The following is a 17,142-nucleotide window of genomic DNA, read 5'->3' as shown; positions in this document are numbered from 1 at the left end:
ATCTCAAAGTAGACGAAACAATGGACTGGATATTAAGAGGCTTGCGTTTTAGTCCCCCTTCTGTCACTCACGAGCTTAGTGACAGTAGACAAGCCTTCAGTTTCCTCCTCTGTAGAATCAGACACAGCATTTTCCAAACATTAGTTTTTTAGCGAGGGCACTTTTTTCTTTCAAACAAAAGCCTATACCTAAGTCTAATATGTAAAACAGCTGCACATGGCGGGCTCTGGGCTGTGGCCAGGAATACTTCAGGCCCCCACAGCCCCAGAACCATCCCCTCACCACCACGAAGTGGCCTGAGAAGTCAAGGGGAACTTTTTGGAGAGATGATAGCTTAAGTCTCCTGAGTTCTAATTTTTATGAACAAATGTAGAAATCTGTCTTGCTTGATAGGATGCCACCAGGAGAAATGAGGAATTAAAACATGGATGGAGTAGCACCACCCATTAGAAGATTTTATTTGAAGATAAATAGTCCGGGTTATTTTAATATAACCCTTGATGTTAGGAGAGGGTTCATGGGACAATTTGGAAATTAGCTTTAAGCTTGAAATAAATTTTGAAAGCTCTGCCTTTCTATCTCGTTTTTGAGGCACTCATTTTTGTGAGCACACGGCAGTTTCTAGTTTGCAACGAATGCACTTTCCCATGTGTTGTCTCACGTGCGAGCGTCTGAATGACCTCACTAACTTATGCTGTCCTGGTGATGGAAGTTTCGTGAGGAGCCCACATCTTTCAAAGCTTTCCTTCTCATAAAGAAAAGGGAATAGAGTTAACTACCTGAGGAGGCAGGCCATTCTGTTTGACTCCTGAGAGAAGAGGAGCATTAAGTTTGCCAGTGGCAAGCTTGAACCTCTAGACAAGTGGTCTTGACAAAACTCTCTCTTCTCCTGGTCAGGAACAGCTTAGTCCCACATATAGAAGGACTTGCACATTTACAGACTGTCCATTTTATGGCCCAGTCTCAGGCAGCCATGACTCTTTTATGTAAGACAGGTTAAATGGTCTAAACCTCATTCTCTTGTTTTCTCTTCTTAGAGTGGAGGGCTGTGGGGAGAAAAGGGAGATAGAGAGTGATTTGGGGAAGGAAGTGGTTCCTTGACAGAGAACAGATCAGCTTAATGAGTCACTGTGAAGTAAATCCTAATTTTTTAGATTTTTGAAGGAAACTGTGGAACTATTCAGCAGTTATATACTTAATCTTTGTATCATCCCCCCCAAATAAAGCATAGTGGTAATTTTATAAAGATAGGAATAAATTTAAAAATGGGGGAAGAGCTCACAATGAAATAAGAATGAAAAATGCAAATTTGAGGGAAATATTATATTGTTTAAAAAACCCATGACAGGTGAGGCTAGGGTGAGGTATTTATATTTATTGCTAGATACACAAACTTATTTTCCCAACACTCTGCTTCCTTAAAAGGAGGTAAAGTCAGCTACGTGACAACAGCTCCTATTCACGAATGACAGTTACTTCATACTTGGACTTCTAACTTTTTTTAATCCCTAACTTGCATTTTTTAGTGTTTCTTTTTGTTCTGCTCCTTTGACCTAGCCTGGAAAATTTGAAGAACATTTCTTTCTTTCTTTCTTTTTTTTCATTCTTATAAGCCTTTATAACTTTTTTCCTAATCTCAAAGTACAAAAATAATATTTTAAAAATGCATGTGTAAAGGACATTTTCATTTGCAATGAGATAACATAGTCACAATTAAAATCCATAGTTCAAGACAATTTAACTTTCATTTGTTCACAAGTTGTTTACATTAGAAATTACCTATCATTTGTCATATATAGAAGACTTATAAATTTATAGACTGTGCATTTTATGGCCTAGACTCAGGTATCTATGACTCATTGTTAACAAACACAGTTCTTGACAACGATACTCTAGTTCAGAACTAATAGAGCTCTCGTCCATTGCACCTCGTGTTTGGGGTCCAAATACATATCACTCTAGAGGTGTGGAGAGTTAAACGCAGCATCCAAAGGCTGTTTTGTTCTCGATCCATAGTCTGTGTTCTGTGACAATCTGATGCTCATGAGATCACATTGAATATCTTATTATTTAATATGCACTTTAAGAATTAATAAAAGTAAGTCTCACTAAATATCTGAGGACAGATAAGAGCAAATTTTACTAAATGCCTGATGGACAGCAATGAATATAGTGCAACAGAACTTCAGTACTCTCTCTGTTTTGGTGTTTTAATTCTGAAGCAATTCAGAAATAAGTTTTGGCAGGTAAATGAAATCATATACTGATTACTGGAACACAGCAGAGTGCAAATGAGAAAGAGAAGTGTAATCTTCAACCCTGTGTAACAATGTATTTGCGATGTTTTATACATTCCAAGATAATTTTTTGTATATATCCACAAGCTGATATTTTTTTAATGTATATTATTTCAAGCCAGCTCCTCTTTAAAAAGATCTATTTTTCCAAGATGAAGTGTTCCATAGCCCAGTGAGCTAACTCTTATTAAATGCACACTATGTGTTAAGCACTGTTCTTAGCTCATATGTGTTTTACTTCACTTAATGTTTACAACAACCTTATGAGGTTGGGATTCTTATTACTGTCATTTGACAGATAAGGAACCTGAGGACACTAAGTCACTCACTGAAAGTCGAACAGACAGTGAGGGATGAGGACAAGACTTGAACCCAGGAAGTCTGACTTCAGAATCAGCACATTAAGTCGCTACGCTGTATTTCATGGATTAAGACTACAGCTAGATGATCTCTTCAGGAGTGATAAAAAAAATACACAGTTTTATTGAAATATTTCCCTCCTCTTGAACTCTGTTTTCTCCACCTGAAATAATTAAGGCTTAAGAATGAAAGAAAAGAAATCACATCTGACTTTCCCTAACAAAGAATCATCATCTTTGAAGCAATTTTGATATTGATAAAAACCACTCTAAACCTTTCAAATTACTATAATATCTGATGGTTTTCTGGAAATGAAGTTCTCTAGAGGAGCCAGAGCTGCTTCAACACCAGGGTCACCACTGTAGCATGACACGTTTCCTGTTGTCTTTGGGGCACAATGATAGAACGTTACATATCATAACAATAACCTTGATGGATGTTGGAAAATGGTAGGGATCATACACAACAAGATGACTGAAGCATTTGGGACTTTCTTTAGGGTTCTCAAATAGGCCAGAGAGATCCAGAAGACCACTGCTAATCCAGAAGATCCACTAGTGAACTGGATCTTAAAGGACCTCACAATTTATGGTTCTATGGAAAGTTCCACTGAGTCTAGCATCCCCCTGAAGAATCTCATCTGCATAAATCTTAGGACTCTAGGTCTTACTGATTTTCTTATTTGAAGGCACTTTGGGAGTCTGGAACTGGAGCAGGTTTTCTGAGGTGCCCAAATCATGGACATTTGGTGTTAGATGGGACCTTGGGAATCAACTTGCTTAACTCTCCATTATTTTGACAATGAGAATACCAAAAAACAGGGATTACAACTTTGTATGATGTCATAGAGGGTGTCAGTGATGAGACTGTAATGGAAAGCAGGTTCTCTGGCTCTGTGTTCACAGTTTTTAATTAATTGACTTGGCCTTCATATCCATCATAGCCCTTGGCCTTTTAGATTCATGGACATGAGTCTGTGGCACTTCCTTCTCTGTCCTTTGTCAAGAGTATGTGGCTGAGGTTGCCCCTCTGACTCATAATTTTCTGGCTCTGTGACTGAATGATCAACACCCTATGAAATAGCACATAACTGAAACACTTTCACTGAATACTACATACAATACTACTAGATATTATCTTAATGTTCTTTCACCTTCTGTAACATTGGAGAATACTGTGTATTGTTAAATAAATATATAACCATAATCTTATTTTTACCTATAGCTTTAAGAAGCATGGATGGAGAAAAACATGATATAAAATAATTTTTAATTCTTTACCTTACTATGAATTTAAACATAAATTCTGAGGACATATTATATTTTGTTTATGGAAATGGCTGCATGAAATCAACGATGGGCTCCAATAATTCCTACTTATAAAGGAAAAACAAAGACAGATTGAGAATTTCTATGACCCCAAGAACTGACATGTGCGTTCACTCCAGTTATTACTCAGCTCAGGTGTGGCATCATAAAGACAACAGGACATACCAGGAGCAGCTGCAGCAACAGCACCAACAAAAGCAACATGTGTTGTTGGGCCTCTGGTTTCCAGGCGCTTGAGACACAGCAGGTGTTCCCTCATTTTGTGACTGCTGCCTTTTTCGCATCTCAGCTACTTCAGTACCCGAATGGCTGAAAGAAGAGAGAAAACATAAGGTACGAAAAAATTACAATAGAGATAAGTTGCCTATTCTGAGAGAAGCATAATTTAATGAAAGGGGGGAAAAGATAAAAAACGAATAATAAAATTAGCAATTCTCCAGAAAATCTTTTAGGAGACTATCCTAAAAGCTTTGGGGACAAACTTCTACCACTATCTGCTACATAAAATTATAAAGACAATGTTGCCGTGTAATCAAAACCAGTTGGTAAGGTAAATATGATAAGGTTTGAAAATTTATTTTTAACTTCCTTCTTTACTCAAGGATGATTTCATCTGCTTTCCTTTGTGAACACCTTTAAATGATCATACAGGTGTATATGACTCTGTTCTCCACTGTTGTTTACAGTAAGGTTAATTGAGCTTTACAAATCATCATTGCAAGGTTTCTAACTAAATATAATATTATGAGGAAGATCAAGTTTACTTTTGTGTTCTCACCTCCTTTTAAAACACCCAATCTCCTTATTGGCACTTCTGACTCACCCTCCAGGAGCCTATTCTTGATAATATTAGCAAAGTGTCTTATTCTCTGTTAGTTCTCAATGTTGCAAAGGCATGACCTCCCTTTCCTCCACACCCAAAATTTATTTTCATTTAGTAGACAATTGTGGAAAGATAAAAGAGTCATCAAATCCAGGGAAATTACTTCTGTGTAATTTGTATATCATGGCAGATGAGAAAAATACTGGGGTAGAGGATGTCCTACCTGTGACCTTAGAAATCAGGCCAAAGAGTTGTCACCTATTTTAAGACCAATCCAGACCTAGGACTTTGTTAAGGATAAAAAATAAAGTTTTGTTTCAGTAGAATAATATCTAATTTAGCATGACTTAGAAAAAGGAATGAATTCTACTGAATGATGATTTTTGTAAATATGCAACATATGTAAATCATATACATATTGTCATATGGATGACTGAGAGTAATACGAATTAAAAATATAAAGTGGTTTGTGTTATTTTGGTATTGTGAGCTCATGCTTTAAAAATTACATTTTAAGCATTGATTTTTCTTTAAATTGGAGAATAAAATATGTATTAAATTTTATTTTCCTGTGTTCATGTAATGAAAGTAGTTTAAAATTTTTCAAAGGCTGTTGCTTATATATTCTTGCAGCATTTCCAGTCTAAGAGGCTATTAGGTATATAATTCTCTTAACTGAATGTCAGATGGTCTTAAGGCCACAGGGTGCAGGTGGCCCTTGGTCTGTAAACACCACCAGTCCAGGGATCATTGTCTAAATATGTTAGTATTGTGTTTCATCTTGCTTTTAATTTTTAATTTCCAAATCGAAAGCGTTCCGTCTTTGGGGCAAATTCTTATAAAAATTTTTATTGTAAAGTTATATATTTTGTCTACAAAGGGATTATGCACTTTCCAGTTGGGATTTTACATCAGGATTTTTAATCATTCTAAGAAACACCTAATTAATAAATCAAAATATTTATAGAGCGCCTACAGTATGCATGAGTTACTTATGAGGTATATTTGGAATGACAACATATTATAAGAAAAAAGGTGAATAAAGTGACACTAGATATTAAAAATTTATATTTTCAGTTCTGAATACAATGATAGATACTTTTAAAAAATATTGTTGTCTTGCAAACAAGGTAAACATCTCTTTAGACCAGAAACAGAGCAGGGAACCACAATGGTCAGTAAACGGGGTTAAAACTACAGCCATTTTGTAATTCAGGGAAGGGAACAGAAAGGTGCAAAGGTCCCATAATCCTGTGAGGCATAAAATGCTCCACTATGAGTAGTAGGAGCCCAGATTCCAAACTACCTCCATAAAATCAGGGGCTGTGTTTCCATCATGCATAAAAGGATGCTGAAAAAACCACCTGTACGATACAATGGTACCTAGCTGCAGGAGAGAGAGAATGCAGAGAAAGCCATCCAGACCAACCTAGGTCAAGAAGCCCATGGTGACTGGATTCAGTGACTGGGTCAGGACATGTCAAAATTATTGCTAGATGGGAAGGAATCCGGAGATGTCGACGAAAGAGCTACTTTGGGACTGGGGGTCTTGAGGAACTAGTGGAGACTAGTGAAGAACATCCTTTATGGAGAGTAAGGGAGGGCCAGAAATACACCTCTCACTCAAGGCATTGCCTGAAAGCAAAAAATCCAAATTAACGCTAGAAAACAGACAGCCAACTCAACGATCAGGAAATGAACATACTTCGGATCAAATGCAAATACCAGAATCACCTACAATTAGTTTAATAAAGCATATGTTTCAGATAAAAAATGTGATAAAGGAAAGAAAAGCATTCATGTAAGAGAACAAGAAATTATAAAAACAATCTAGGCTAATATAAAACAAGAAAAGACAGAATGAAGAAATGTAAAAACAAAACACGTAGACATTAAAAAGATTCAGATGGAATAATCTCTTCCCCCAAGCAACCCCAAAGACAGCAAGTGATAGCACCAAGGAACAGACCAAGAATTCAGCAAACAGAGATAAAAAGACGAAATGTACAAAGATAATTGAGACAAGGACAGCAGTAACATTGAAAGACTCCAATATGTGTCCAAGAAGATTTTCATTATAAAGAGACAAGTAACCAATTGTCAGGGAAGTTGGCTGAGGACTTTCCAGAATTGGAAGAAAACAAGACAATACAAATCCTCACATTGAAAGAGCACACCACAACTGAGTAGGATTAATAAAATAGGAACAAAAGTAAATCCATGCTTATGCACAGTATAGCAAAACCACAGAAATCCAAGATAAAGAAAAAAGCTGAATTACCTAAGGAGGAGTAACACGTACTGACAGCAGACTTTTCATGGGTGATATCAGATGCCAGAAGACAACGGACAATGGAGTAATGTTTTCCAAGCGCTGAGAGAAAAAAGCTATCATCCTACAATTTTATATTCAGCTAAGCAAAAATTCAAGAGTGAAGATTATTTCTGACATAAAAACTCAAATTCATGTTGGAATCTACATCAGTCAGAAGAAAAAATTAAGGGGAAGGAGGGGAATATAAGAAGCAATTAAATTGATACTGAAATTAAATTAAATATAATAAAATTAAAATTACCAAAATAAAATTATTGAAATTGATAAAATATGATGCTGAACTTAATTAATGACTGGCTAAAATAAAACCCCATTTTTCTGTTTAGAAACAGTCTAGAAATAAATTTTTGTTGTTAGTGTTATGGAGTCGATTGCCACTCCTAGTGACCCTGTTGACAGCAGAGTGGAACCCTGCCTGGTCTTTTTGTGCCATTCTCTCACTTTCTGGCACTATATCAGACAATGTTCCACTGCTATTCATAGGGTTTTCCTGGACAATTATTTGGAAGTGGGTGGCCAGGTCGTTCTTCCTAGTCTGTCTTAATCTGGAAGCTCCACTGAAACCCATCCATCATGGGTGACCCTGCTGGTATTTGAAATCCTGGTGGCATAGCTTTCAGCATCATAGCAACATGCAGCTGCCACAGTATGACAACTGACAGATGGGTGGTGTGGTTCCCTGACTGGGAAACAACCTCAGGCTGTGGCAGTAAAAGCACCAAATCTTAACCACTAGACCACCAGGGCTGGGAGAAATAAATTGAAGACTGCATAAATTAGGAAAATGGGACAGTTGCCCTGCTCCTCCGCTAACACTCTTTCTTGTAAACATCACACTGTCCCCATTATGTTCAATCTAAGAGTCATTTTATCCTCATCTTTTGGGCCCATCAGCAGCATCTGATACATCTGGAGTGATCACTCCATGCTCTTTGAAATACTTTCTTCTCTTGACTTCCTGGCATCACACTCAGCATTTTCTTTCTATCTTACAGGTCACTTCTTCTCAGTCTGTTTTATTTCCTTTTTATCTCCCTCACCTCCAATTTTGGATGGCCATAATACTCTATCCTTATAACTCTGTCTTTTCTTTGGTGAACTCATTGAGACTTGTATTGAGCTAACCAGTTTTCTGTTCAAAATCCCCAAATTTACATGGCCAGTAAAGATGGTTTTCCTGAATTCAGGACTCATATGTTCCACTACGTACTTACATCTCCACTCAGCTTTCTCAACTTGGCATCTCAAACATAACATGATCTAACCTGACCCTCTTATCTTCCCCTCAAAACCTGTTCCTCCCACAGTTTCCCCACTTTCAGTAAATTAAAAGCCTCATCTTTATAATTATTCACACCAAAAACACTTTGGAGTCATCCTCAACTCCTCTATCTTGTTCAGCCCACATCAGCAAATGTGAGTCCTGTCAACTGGTCTCCACTCCCCTCTGTTGCTTCCACTCCTCATCTCTTCCTCCTTCTATTCTATTCTCAGCCCAACAGCCAAAAGTGAGTCTTTTAAAACATAAGTAGATGATTTCAGCAAAGAATCTTCCACCAAAATCCACTCAAAATCTTCCAGTGGCTTCTCATTTTACTAAAAGTAAAAGCCAAAGTTTTTGCAATCTGGTCCTTCCTCACTTCTCTGAATGCAGGTCTTTTCCTCTCCTCCTCACTCATGGTGGCCTCCTTGCTGCTCCTCAACCACACTTGGTACAATCATGTTGTCAGGGCCTTTGCACTTGCTGTTCCACACTCAGGGCTTGACTCCTTCAACTCTTTACTCGCATGTTACATTCTCAATGAAACCCTCCCTTGCTACCTTATTTAAAATCACAAGTCTCTCACTCCACTCCCTTTCCTATTTAATTTGTCTCTGTATTATGTACCATCATGGGTCATACTACAAGTGTTATGCATTTGTTTGTCTAACCAACTAGAAAATAAGTTTCATGAATGTAAAGATTTTTGTCTATTTCGTTCATTGTTGTAACAATGCCTGGCACATAGTAGGTACGCAAAAAATTTGCTGAATGGTGAATTTTACAAGCAATCTCATTAATGACAAGAAAAATACAACAAAGTCTATCACACGCAACATTCAAAATTATTAATCTCTGGGGCCGGCTCCGTGGCCGAGTGGTTAAGTTCACGCACTCCGCTGTGGCGGCCCAGGGTTCGGATCCTGGGCGCAGACATGGCACTGCTCGTCAGGCCATGTTGAGGTGGTGTCCCACATCCCACAACTAGAAGGACCTGCAACTAGGATATACAACTATGTGCGGGGGGCGGGGGGGCATGGGGGCAGGAGGCACTTTGGGAAACAAAGCAGAAAAAAAAAAAAAAAGATTGGCAACAGTTGTTAGCCTAGGTGCCAATCTTTAGAAAAAAAAATTATTAATTTCCTAGCCAATGTAATCAAATAAGAAAAAGTAAATAAGGGTTGGAAAGGAAAACACAAATTTTAATATTTACAGGTGATATGATTGTCTACAAAGAAAGTCCAAGAGATTCATTATAGACAGTTCAAGATGGATACCAAGTCAAGCTTCAAAAATCAATATATTTCTAATAGACTATTACTAATTGGAATATATCAAAGAAAGAAAGCATAATTCAAATGAATTGCAAAAACAAAAAAAGAAACTGGTAAAATTTCTAACAAAAGTTGTGTGAGAAATTTATGGAAATATTACAAAGCTTCATCAAAAAACATATAATAGGGCCAGCCCCAGTGGCCTAGTGGTTAAGTTTGGTGTGCTCTGCTTTGGCAGCCCAGGTTCAGCTCCTTAGTGAGGACCTACACCACTTGTCAGTGGCCATACTGTGGTAATGGCTCACATACAAAAAGAGGAAGATTGGCAACACGTTAGCCTAGGGCAAATTTTTCTCAGCAAAACAAACAAACATAAAATAACACCTGAATACAGAGATAGGTTATTTTCTCAAATGGGAAAACTGAATATCTTTAAAATGTTAATGGCCTCAAATTATTTTATAAATTCAATATGATTGTAATAAAAATTCTAATTGAATCATTCATGGAACTCAACAAATGGATTCTAAAATTTATATAGAAGAATAAAGGGCAATGAATAAACAAGATCTTTCTAAAAATAAGAACAAGTGGAGGGACTTGTCCTACCAGTATCATATCAATAATATACAACTGTCCTATTTAGGATAGTGTGACAGTGGCATGGGATACAGAAGTAAACCAACAGAATGGAATTTGTAGAGCTGAGACAGACTCAGGCATAGATGCAATCATGGTTTAAATTAGAGAGGCTTCTATTATCATTCAGGAAAAAAATTCAATAAGTGGTGTTGAGACAATTAGATTTTTATATGAAAATTGTAATATTTTCTCTAAGTTACAACACACAAAAAATAAACTGCAAATGAATTAGAGATTGGTGTTACAAACGAATTATAAAACTGTGGTAAGAAATTATAAAAGAATGTTTGTGTTGCTTCAGGGCAGGAAAAGGCTCTTTTACAAGAGCAAGCCAAAAAGGAAAAGATTATTTTTGATATAGTCCAATTTGTCAAAAGCCCTTGAACACATAAGGAGAACATAAGTAAAGTTAAAAATGAGAACCAGAGTAGAAGATAAAAAAGGATTATTATTATAATATCTAGGTAACACATCACAATTTAAAAATACAAATTACCTAATAGAAAAATGGGCAAAGGAAATGTGCAGGCAGTTTATAGAAGAGGAAAATATAAATACTCCAAATTAGAAGAATACATGCTCAAAACTAGAAATCAGGGAAATTCAAATAAAAACTATTTCACGTCTAAATGTCCCACAGTTAAAAGGTTGCACAATACCAAATTTGGGAAAGGATTGGGTAAATGAAAATCTGTCATATAATCATTTTGAAGAACAATATTGACTACATAACAATGTAGTTAACAATATACATAACCCATGACAAATTCCATTTTCATGTTTATACATTGGAGAAACTTTCACATACACATATGAAGACATAAATTACAGTATTTTTAATACATTAAACTGGAAACAATCCATATTTTCATCTTTTCAGGAATGAATAAAAATCTAAATATTGTTACATGATGACATATAAAATAGCACTTAAAAGGCTGTCCCTATGGCTTAGTGATTAGTCCAGCATGCTCTGCTCCAGCAGTCCAGGTTCGGTTCCCAGGCACAGACCTACACCACTCATCACACCACCTATTGGTGGCCAGGCTGTGGTGGTGACCCACATACAAAATAGAGGAAGATTGGCACAGATTTTAGCTCAGGGCAAATCTTCCTCAAGCCGAAAATAAAGAAGAAGATTGACAACCGATGTTAGCTCAAGGCAAATCTTCCTCAGCAAAAAAAAAACCCCAAAGGAACAAAAAACAAAAAAAAAACAACTTTTAAAATGAACAACTCAGATCTACATAAATCATCTTGGGGAGATTGCAAAACAATGTTGAATGGAAAAAAACAGCCGCAAAATATTAAATACAGCCTCTACTATTAATATAATTTTCATAAGTATATCAAACAATGTCATATGTTTTCTGGATAATATATATAGCAAAGTTATAAAAACAGGAACTAGATCCATGGCTATGGATGTTACTGGATAATGACGGGAATGTGATTGGAGAAGAAAAGATTTTAACTTTACCTGATGATTTCTTTAAAAAAATCTGAAGCAAAAACAAGCTATTAATATTTGTTTAATTGGGGTATTGGGCACAGGAGTATTTCTTTTATTATCTTTTGTACTTATCTACAATTTTTTCCTGCAGAAACACAAACACACACACACGCACATAAATACAATATAGCTTTATACCAGACCAAGGTCCTTATCTATATCCCAAAAATTTGCAGAAAGATTCACTAACTTTCTTGAGAATTGAATACCTTAATTTTCTCACCGTTAAATATTCAATTTTGAAAAGTTCAGAGGGAAATGCTATCTTGGGTGTCCATTTATCCAGACAACCTCTAGAGACACTGTGCTTTAAAATCACTGTAAAGGGGTCCAAATATTGTTCATTAGATTTGCAGAATCTTTCACTGTCTTCTGAGTCCTTTGGCTAGCTGAAAAAAGAGACAGGTAAATGCCTTCTTTGTGCTCTTCTGAGGTAATTGTGTGTGTTGTGCCATAAACATTTTCCTTCTGGAAAAAAATTACTACTTACTGAAGATAAAAACAACAACAGTCAAACACATAGCAATGGAGAATGGATTGGTGGTTACCATAGGGGAAGTGGGGGGAGGGCAAAAGGAGTGATTAGGGTCACATGTGAGGGGACGGACTATAATTAGTTTTGGGTGGTGAACATGATGTAATCTACACAGAATTTGGAATATATTATGATGCACATCTGAAAGCTATATAATGTTATAATCCAATGTTACTGCAATTAAAAATAAATTTAAAAAATTTTAAGAAAATTAAATAAATAAATAAGTAAATAATAAAAAAAATACTACTTACTGATTTCTTTTGTTTAGGTTCCCATACCATTTGGAACAGGCTGCTTCTATTTTTCTAACTGATCTGTATATGTCCCTGAATACCAGCAGTCAGCATCTCAACTGTGTTTGGAGTCTAACCTTCTCCTGGGCTGCCTGATATACAACTACGTGTAAGAAAAACAGTCTGCTATCATATTTTCCTACATAGCTGCACTGTCCAAAGAATTAGAGACACAGAGCTGGGGAAGAAAAAGTATGTGAGGGAGCTACTTAGTGACAGAGCTTAGGAAGTGCCTTCCTAAATCTGCCGGTGGATGAATAAGCATGGCGAACATCGGCATGCCCTCTTGGGTGTTGGATGACCACATCCTGGAACCCTTATTTATATGTACTTCCTGTATGCCACTGTCAAACAGTGATGCTGAAGGGAATTTGCTGGGGTTTATCTGTAAATACAGAAGGGAAAATCTGCATAACTGTTCTACTTTTCTAGAGTTCACCAAACCTCGTTTTAAGCAAAACAAATTTTCTTAATGTCATAAAGGAGAAAAGGAAAAAAAGCTGCAAAATGATGCATAACGGGAAACTGAAACTCTCAAACACTTTTGAGTATATGGAGGCCAATTCTTCCCCCCACCCCCAACTCTCTAGGGAGAAAGACTGTCAAGAAACCATTTAATTCCACAGGATATAGGAGAATTCGGCCAAGGAAATTGGTTCTCGTTTGCAAAGAAGTTGCCAAAAGTTGTGCACAAAATTGAGACTTCAGACTTTTTGAGCTCAGCAGCCTGCCATGACCTGGGGACAGAGAAGGGCTGGGAGCGTGTGCAGTGGCCTCCCAGAATGCTCCTCTCATTCTGGCCACCATTCGGTTCTTATAGTGAGGCACTGGGAAAGATGTTTTGGAATAAAGATTAGTCCTCCAGCGTCATCATTTTCGCGTCAAAGCTTAGGCAAATTCATTAACAAGAAAAATCCATAAATCTGAGGTAGCGATCAGAGATGGCTTTTCCTCTGTTGTTCATTACTTGTATCTTGCAAGAAATGAGGAGAAAATTGTGATCTCATTTCCAGCTGTACACAGTTTTATTCCATGTTGCTTCTTTCCCCTTTTCAGGATCAGATGCAATGATAAAAACCATCTTTATACAACAAAAGCAAAAATCAACAAGTGGGACTACATCCAACCAAAAAGCTCCTACACTGCAAAAGAAACAATCAACAAAATGAAAAGGCGACCTACAGACTGGGAGAAAATATTTGTAAACCATATATCCGAAAAGGGGTTAATTTCCAAAACATATAAAGAACTCATACAACTCAATAACAAAAAACAACAATTCAATTAAAAAATGGGCAGAGGAACTGAATTGACATTTTTCCAAAGAAGACATTCAAATGGCTAACAGATACATGGAAAGATGCTCAACAACACTAATCATCAGGGAAATGCAAATCAAAACGACAATGAGATATCACCACACACCAGTTAGAAAGGCTATGAAAAAGAAATAACAAGTATTAGTAAGGACATGGAGAAAAGAGAACATTTGTGCATTGTTGGTGAGAATGTAAATTGGTTCGGCCACTATGGAAAACAGTATGAAGTTTCCTCAAAAAAATAAAAATAGAAATACCATATGACCCTGCAATCCCACTTCTGGGTATATGTCCAAAGGAACTGAAAACAGGATATAGAAAAGATACCCGCACTCCCATGTTTACTGTAGCATTATTCACAATAGCAAAGACATGGAAACCACCAAAGTGTTTGCCAATGGATGAATGGATAAAGAAGATGTGGTATGCGTACAATGGAATTTTATTCAGACATGAAAAAGAAGAAAATCTTGTCATTTGCGACAACATAGATGGACCTTGAGGGCATTATGCTAAGTGAGATACGCCAGGCAGAGAAAGACAAATATTGTATGGTCTCACATATATGTGGAATTTAAAAAAGCTGAACTCATAGAAACAGAGAGTAGAATGATGGTTAGCAGGGGCTGGTGGGTCAGGGGAAATGGGGAAATGTTGGTTAAAAGGTATAAACTTCCAGTTAGAAGATGAATAATTCTGGGGATCTACTGCACAGCATTGTGGTTATAGTTAACAATAATGTATTATATACTTCAAAGTTGCTGAGAGACTAGAGCTTAAAATATTCTCACTACAAAAAAGAAATGAGAGAGGCCGGCCCCATGGCCTAGTGGTTAAGTTTGACATGCTCTGCTTCAGCGGCCTGGGTTTGGTTCCTGGGTGTGGATGTATATCACTTGTCAGCAACCATGCTGTGGTGGTGATGAACATACAAAACAGAAGAAGATTGGCACAAACGTAAGCTCAGGGCAAATCTTCCTCAAGCAAAAAAAAAAAAAAGAAAAAGATTGGCAACACATGTTAGCTCAGGGTGAATCTTCCTCAGTAAAAAGAAAAAAAAAGATAATTATGTGATGTGATGGAGTTGTTAGCTAAGAATACAGTGGTAATCATATTGCAGTATATAGATGCATCAAACCAACACACTGTACACCTTAAACTTATACAATGTTATATGTCAATTATATCTCAATTAAAAAATCTATACAATTTGAGCAATGAGCAAAATAAAATAAGATAAAGTTTAAAAGGATAAATATAAAGATATGCATTTGGATTTAAAAATCTGCATTAAACCAGGATGGGAGAAACATGACTTAACAGGAGGGTATGAAAAATTCTGGGTAATTTACTAGACAATAAATTCAGTATTAATCAACAGTACAATGTAAACAAAATACTTAATGGAAATCTAGAATGCATTACGAGAAGCATGTTTTCTAAAACAAGCTGGTGAGAGGTCTTCTCTGGGCTGGCTAAATGGTTATGTTAAATTCTGGTCACCACAATTTAAGAAAGAAATCAAAATAGGTTCAGAAGACTAGAAGGAGGAGAGCTAATAAAAAACCTCACAAACACCTCATCAGAATACCACTTTTAGAACAAAAGTTTTTTCTCTAAAGAAGAGAAGACTCAGATAATCAGAATCATAATTTTCTAATATTTGAAATGATGCCATGTAGAAGAGAATACAGATCTGCTCTGTAAAATCCCAAATGTTAGAAGATGGATTGATGACTAGAAGCAACTAAGAGACTCTTGCTTCCATGTGTGGAAAGTCTGTCTACACTCAAATAAGACTTTAATTTGCCTGTGAGGTTAGCATCAAGGCAACAATTCTTGAGCATTCAAGCCAAGTCTGGACAACTCTTTGAAAAAGGCGTTTTACAGAGGCCTCAAGTTTGCATGGATGGTTTAGTCTGAAAAGATCTTAGTTCTCTTAGTTCTGAGGTTATTGTTCTTAAAATGTGCTGCCTAACCTAACTACTCTCTTCAAAACACAGTTGGGAGGGAGACGGGGAACTCCTGTTTGCACCAATTTCTGCACTCTTGTAGATCCTATTTCCAGTCCTTGAGCATTGAGTAATAGCAGTATTCATCTTTTTTGTTTATATCTTGTTCCCCAGTAGGACTGTAAAACTCTTAAAGGAAGGAGAGAGAGAGAAAAATATCTTGTATGTGTTGATTTTCCTGGAATCTAGCAATGTTTTCTGTCAAGAGTAGATGCACACTAAATATTGACTATTGATGATGGTGAATGTGAAAGATTCCTCTGATTATTAAAAATATCTATTTTCCCAAAGGAGAGATTTGGGAGTTTTACATACAATTCTTAGAGCTCTAAGATGCCTGACAAGTTTGAACAATGCTCCTTATCCTTTCCCAAAGTGTCACTCATCAAGGATGGGGGTAGACTCATATCCCGGAAACCTAGAGAATTGGAGCCTGAATTGCTTGCGGCAATGCTTCCTTGTCCACTCATATTTTATCTTAAAAATCCATATAAAATTTGCTTGGTATTTTGATATGTTCATGTATAAATATAATGGTTGTTTTATATTTCCTAACTCTGGGGAAAAAATAAGAATGTTCCTACATTTTTCTTGACGGTCAAGATGCTGCTGTAGTGAGATAATCAATTTTGGAAAATTAGGCTGAATTGGAAAAGAACTGACTCTGCACATCAAAATTAGTGATTTATCATCTTACTCTTGGTGTAAGAATATGTTCAGAATGCAAACATACAAATATACAAATGGCAATATCCTCTCTCCCCACCCCCAAGAGGCACTGCAATATGGTGATTAAACAAGTTCTGGAGTCAGGCTGTCTGTGTCCAAATCTTGCCTATACCACCAACTGGATAACCTTTGGTTAGTCACTTAACCTCTCTGTGTCCCAGTTCCTCATCTGCAGATAATTGTTGATAATTATAGAACACGTCAGTACATCATTACTACTGTAAAGGTTAAAAGGATTGAACATGTACAATCCTTGGAATAAATCTTTGTACATACAGTAAGTACTCACTAAGTGACAGCTCTCTCAAGGTAACTAGAGAGACTTCTTCACAATGTTGCCAAAAAGTTGGTTGGTACAATGTCTTCAGGCTACAGATGTTGAAGATTTCCATCACTATCTTCTTGCTGAGAGATCATC

General features: G+C 36.6%; 1 protein-coding gene and 1 long non-coding RNA gene across 6 annotated transcripts in view; one reads left to right on the top strand and one right to left on the bottom strand.

The window, feature by feature from the left end:
- Nucleotides 1-17,142, bottom strand: part of RGS17 (regulator of G protein signaling 17) — a 104,878-nt gene that overhangs the window by 24,917 nt on the left and 62,819 nt on the right. For 4 of the 5 annotated variants that reach the window (XM_023633085.2, XM_023633088.2, XM_070256541.1 and 1 more), the window contains one exon: nt 4,151-4,294. In XM_023633085.2, the coding sequence (XP_023488853.1) occupies nt 4,151-4,294 (144 nt within the window). Of the gene's footprint in view, nt 1-4,150; nt 4,295-6,237; nt 6,444-17,142 lie in introns of all 5 variants that reach the window. The other variant, XM_070256544.1, reaches the window with a different exon arrangement.
- On the top strand, nt 4,188-15,044 carry LOC138921697 (uncharacterized). The gene is made up of 3 exons (XR_011434498.1): nt 4,188-4,318; nt 12,640-12,773; nt 13,721-15,044. It is a non-coding gene; the product is annotated as an uncharacterized lncRNA (long non-coding RNA).

The sequence above is a fragment of the Equus caballus genome, chromosome 31, assembly GCF_041296265.1.
Source record: "Equus caballus isolate H_3958 breed thoroughbred chromosome 31, TB-T2T, whole genome shotgun sequence".
NCBI lineage: Eukaryota > Metazoa > Chordata > Mammalia > Perissodactyla > Equidae > Equus > Equus caballus.
The sequence above is the reverse complement of the archived record's forward strand: the minus strand, read 5'-3'. Positions and strand labels throughout refer to the sequence as shown.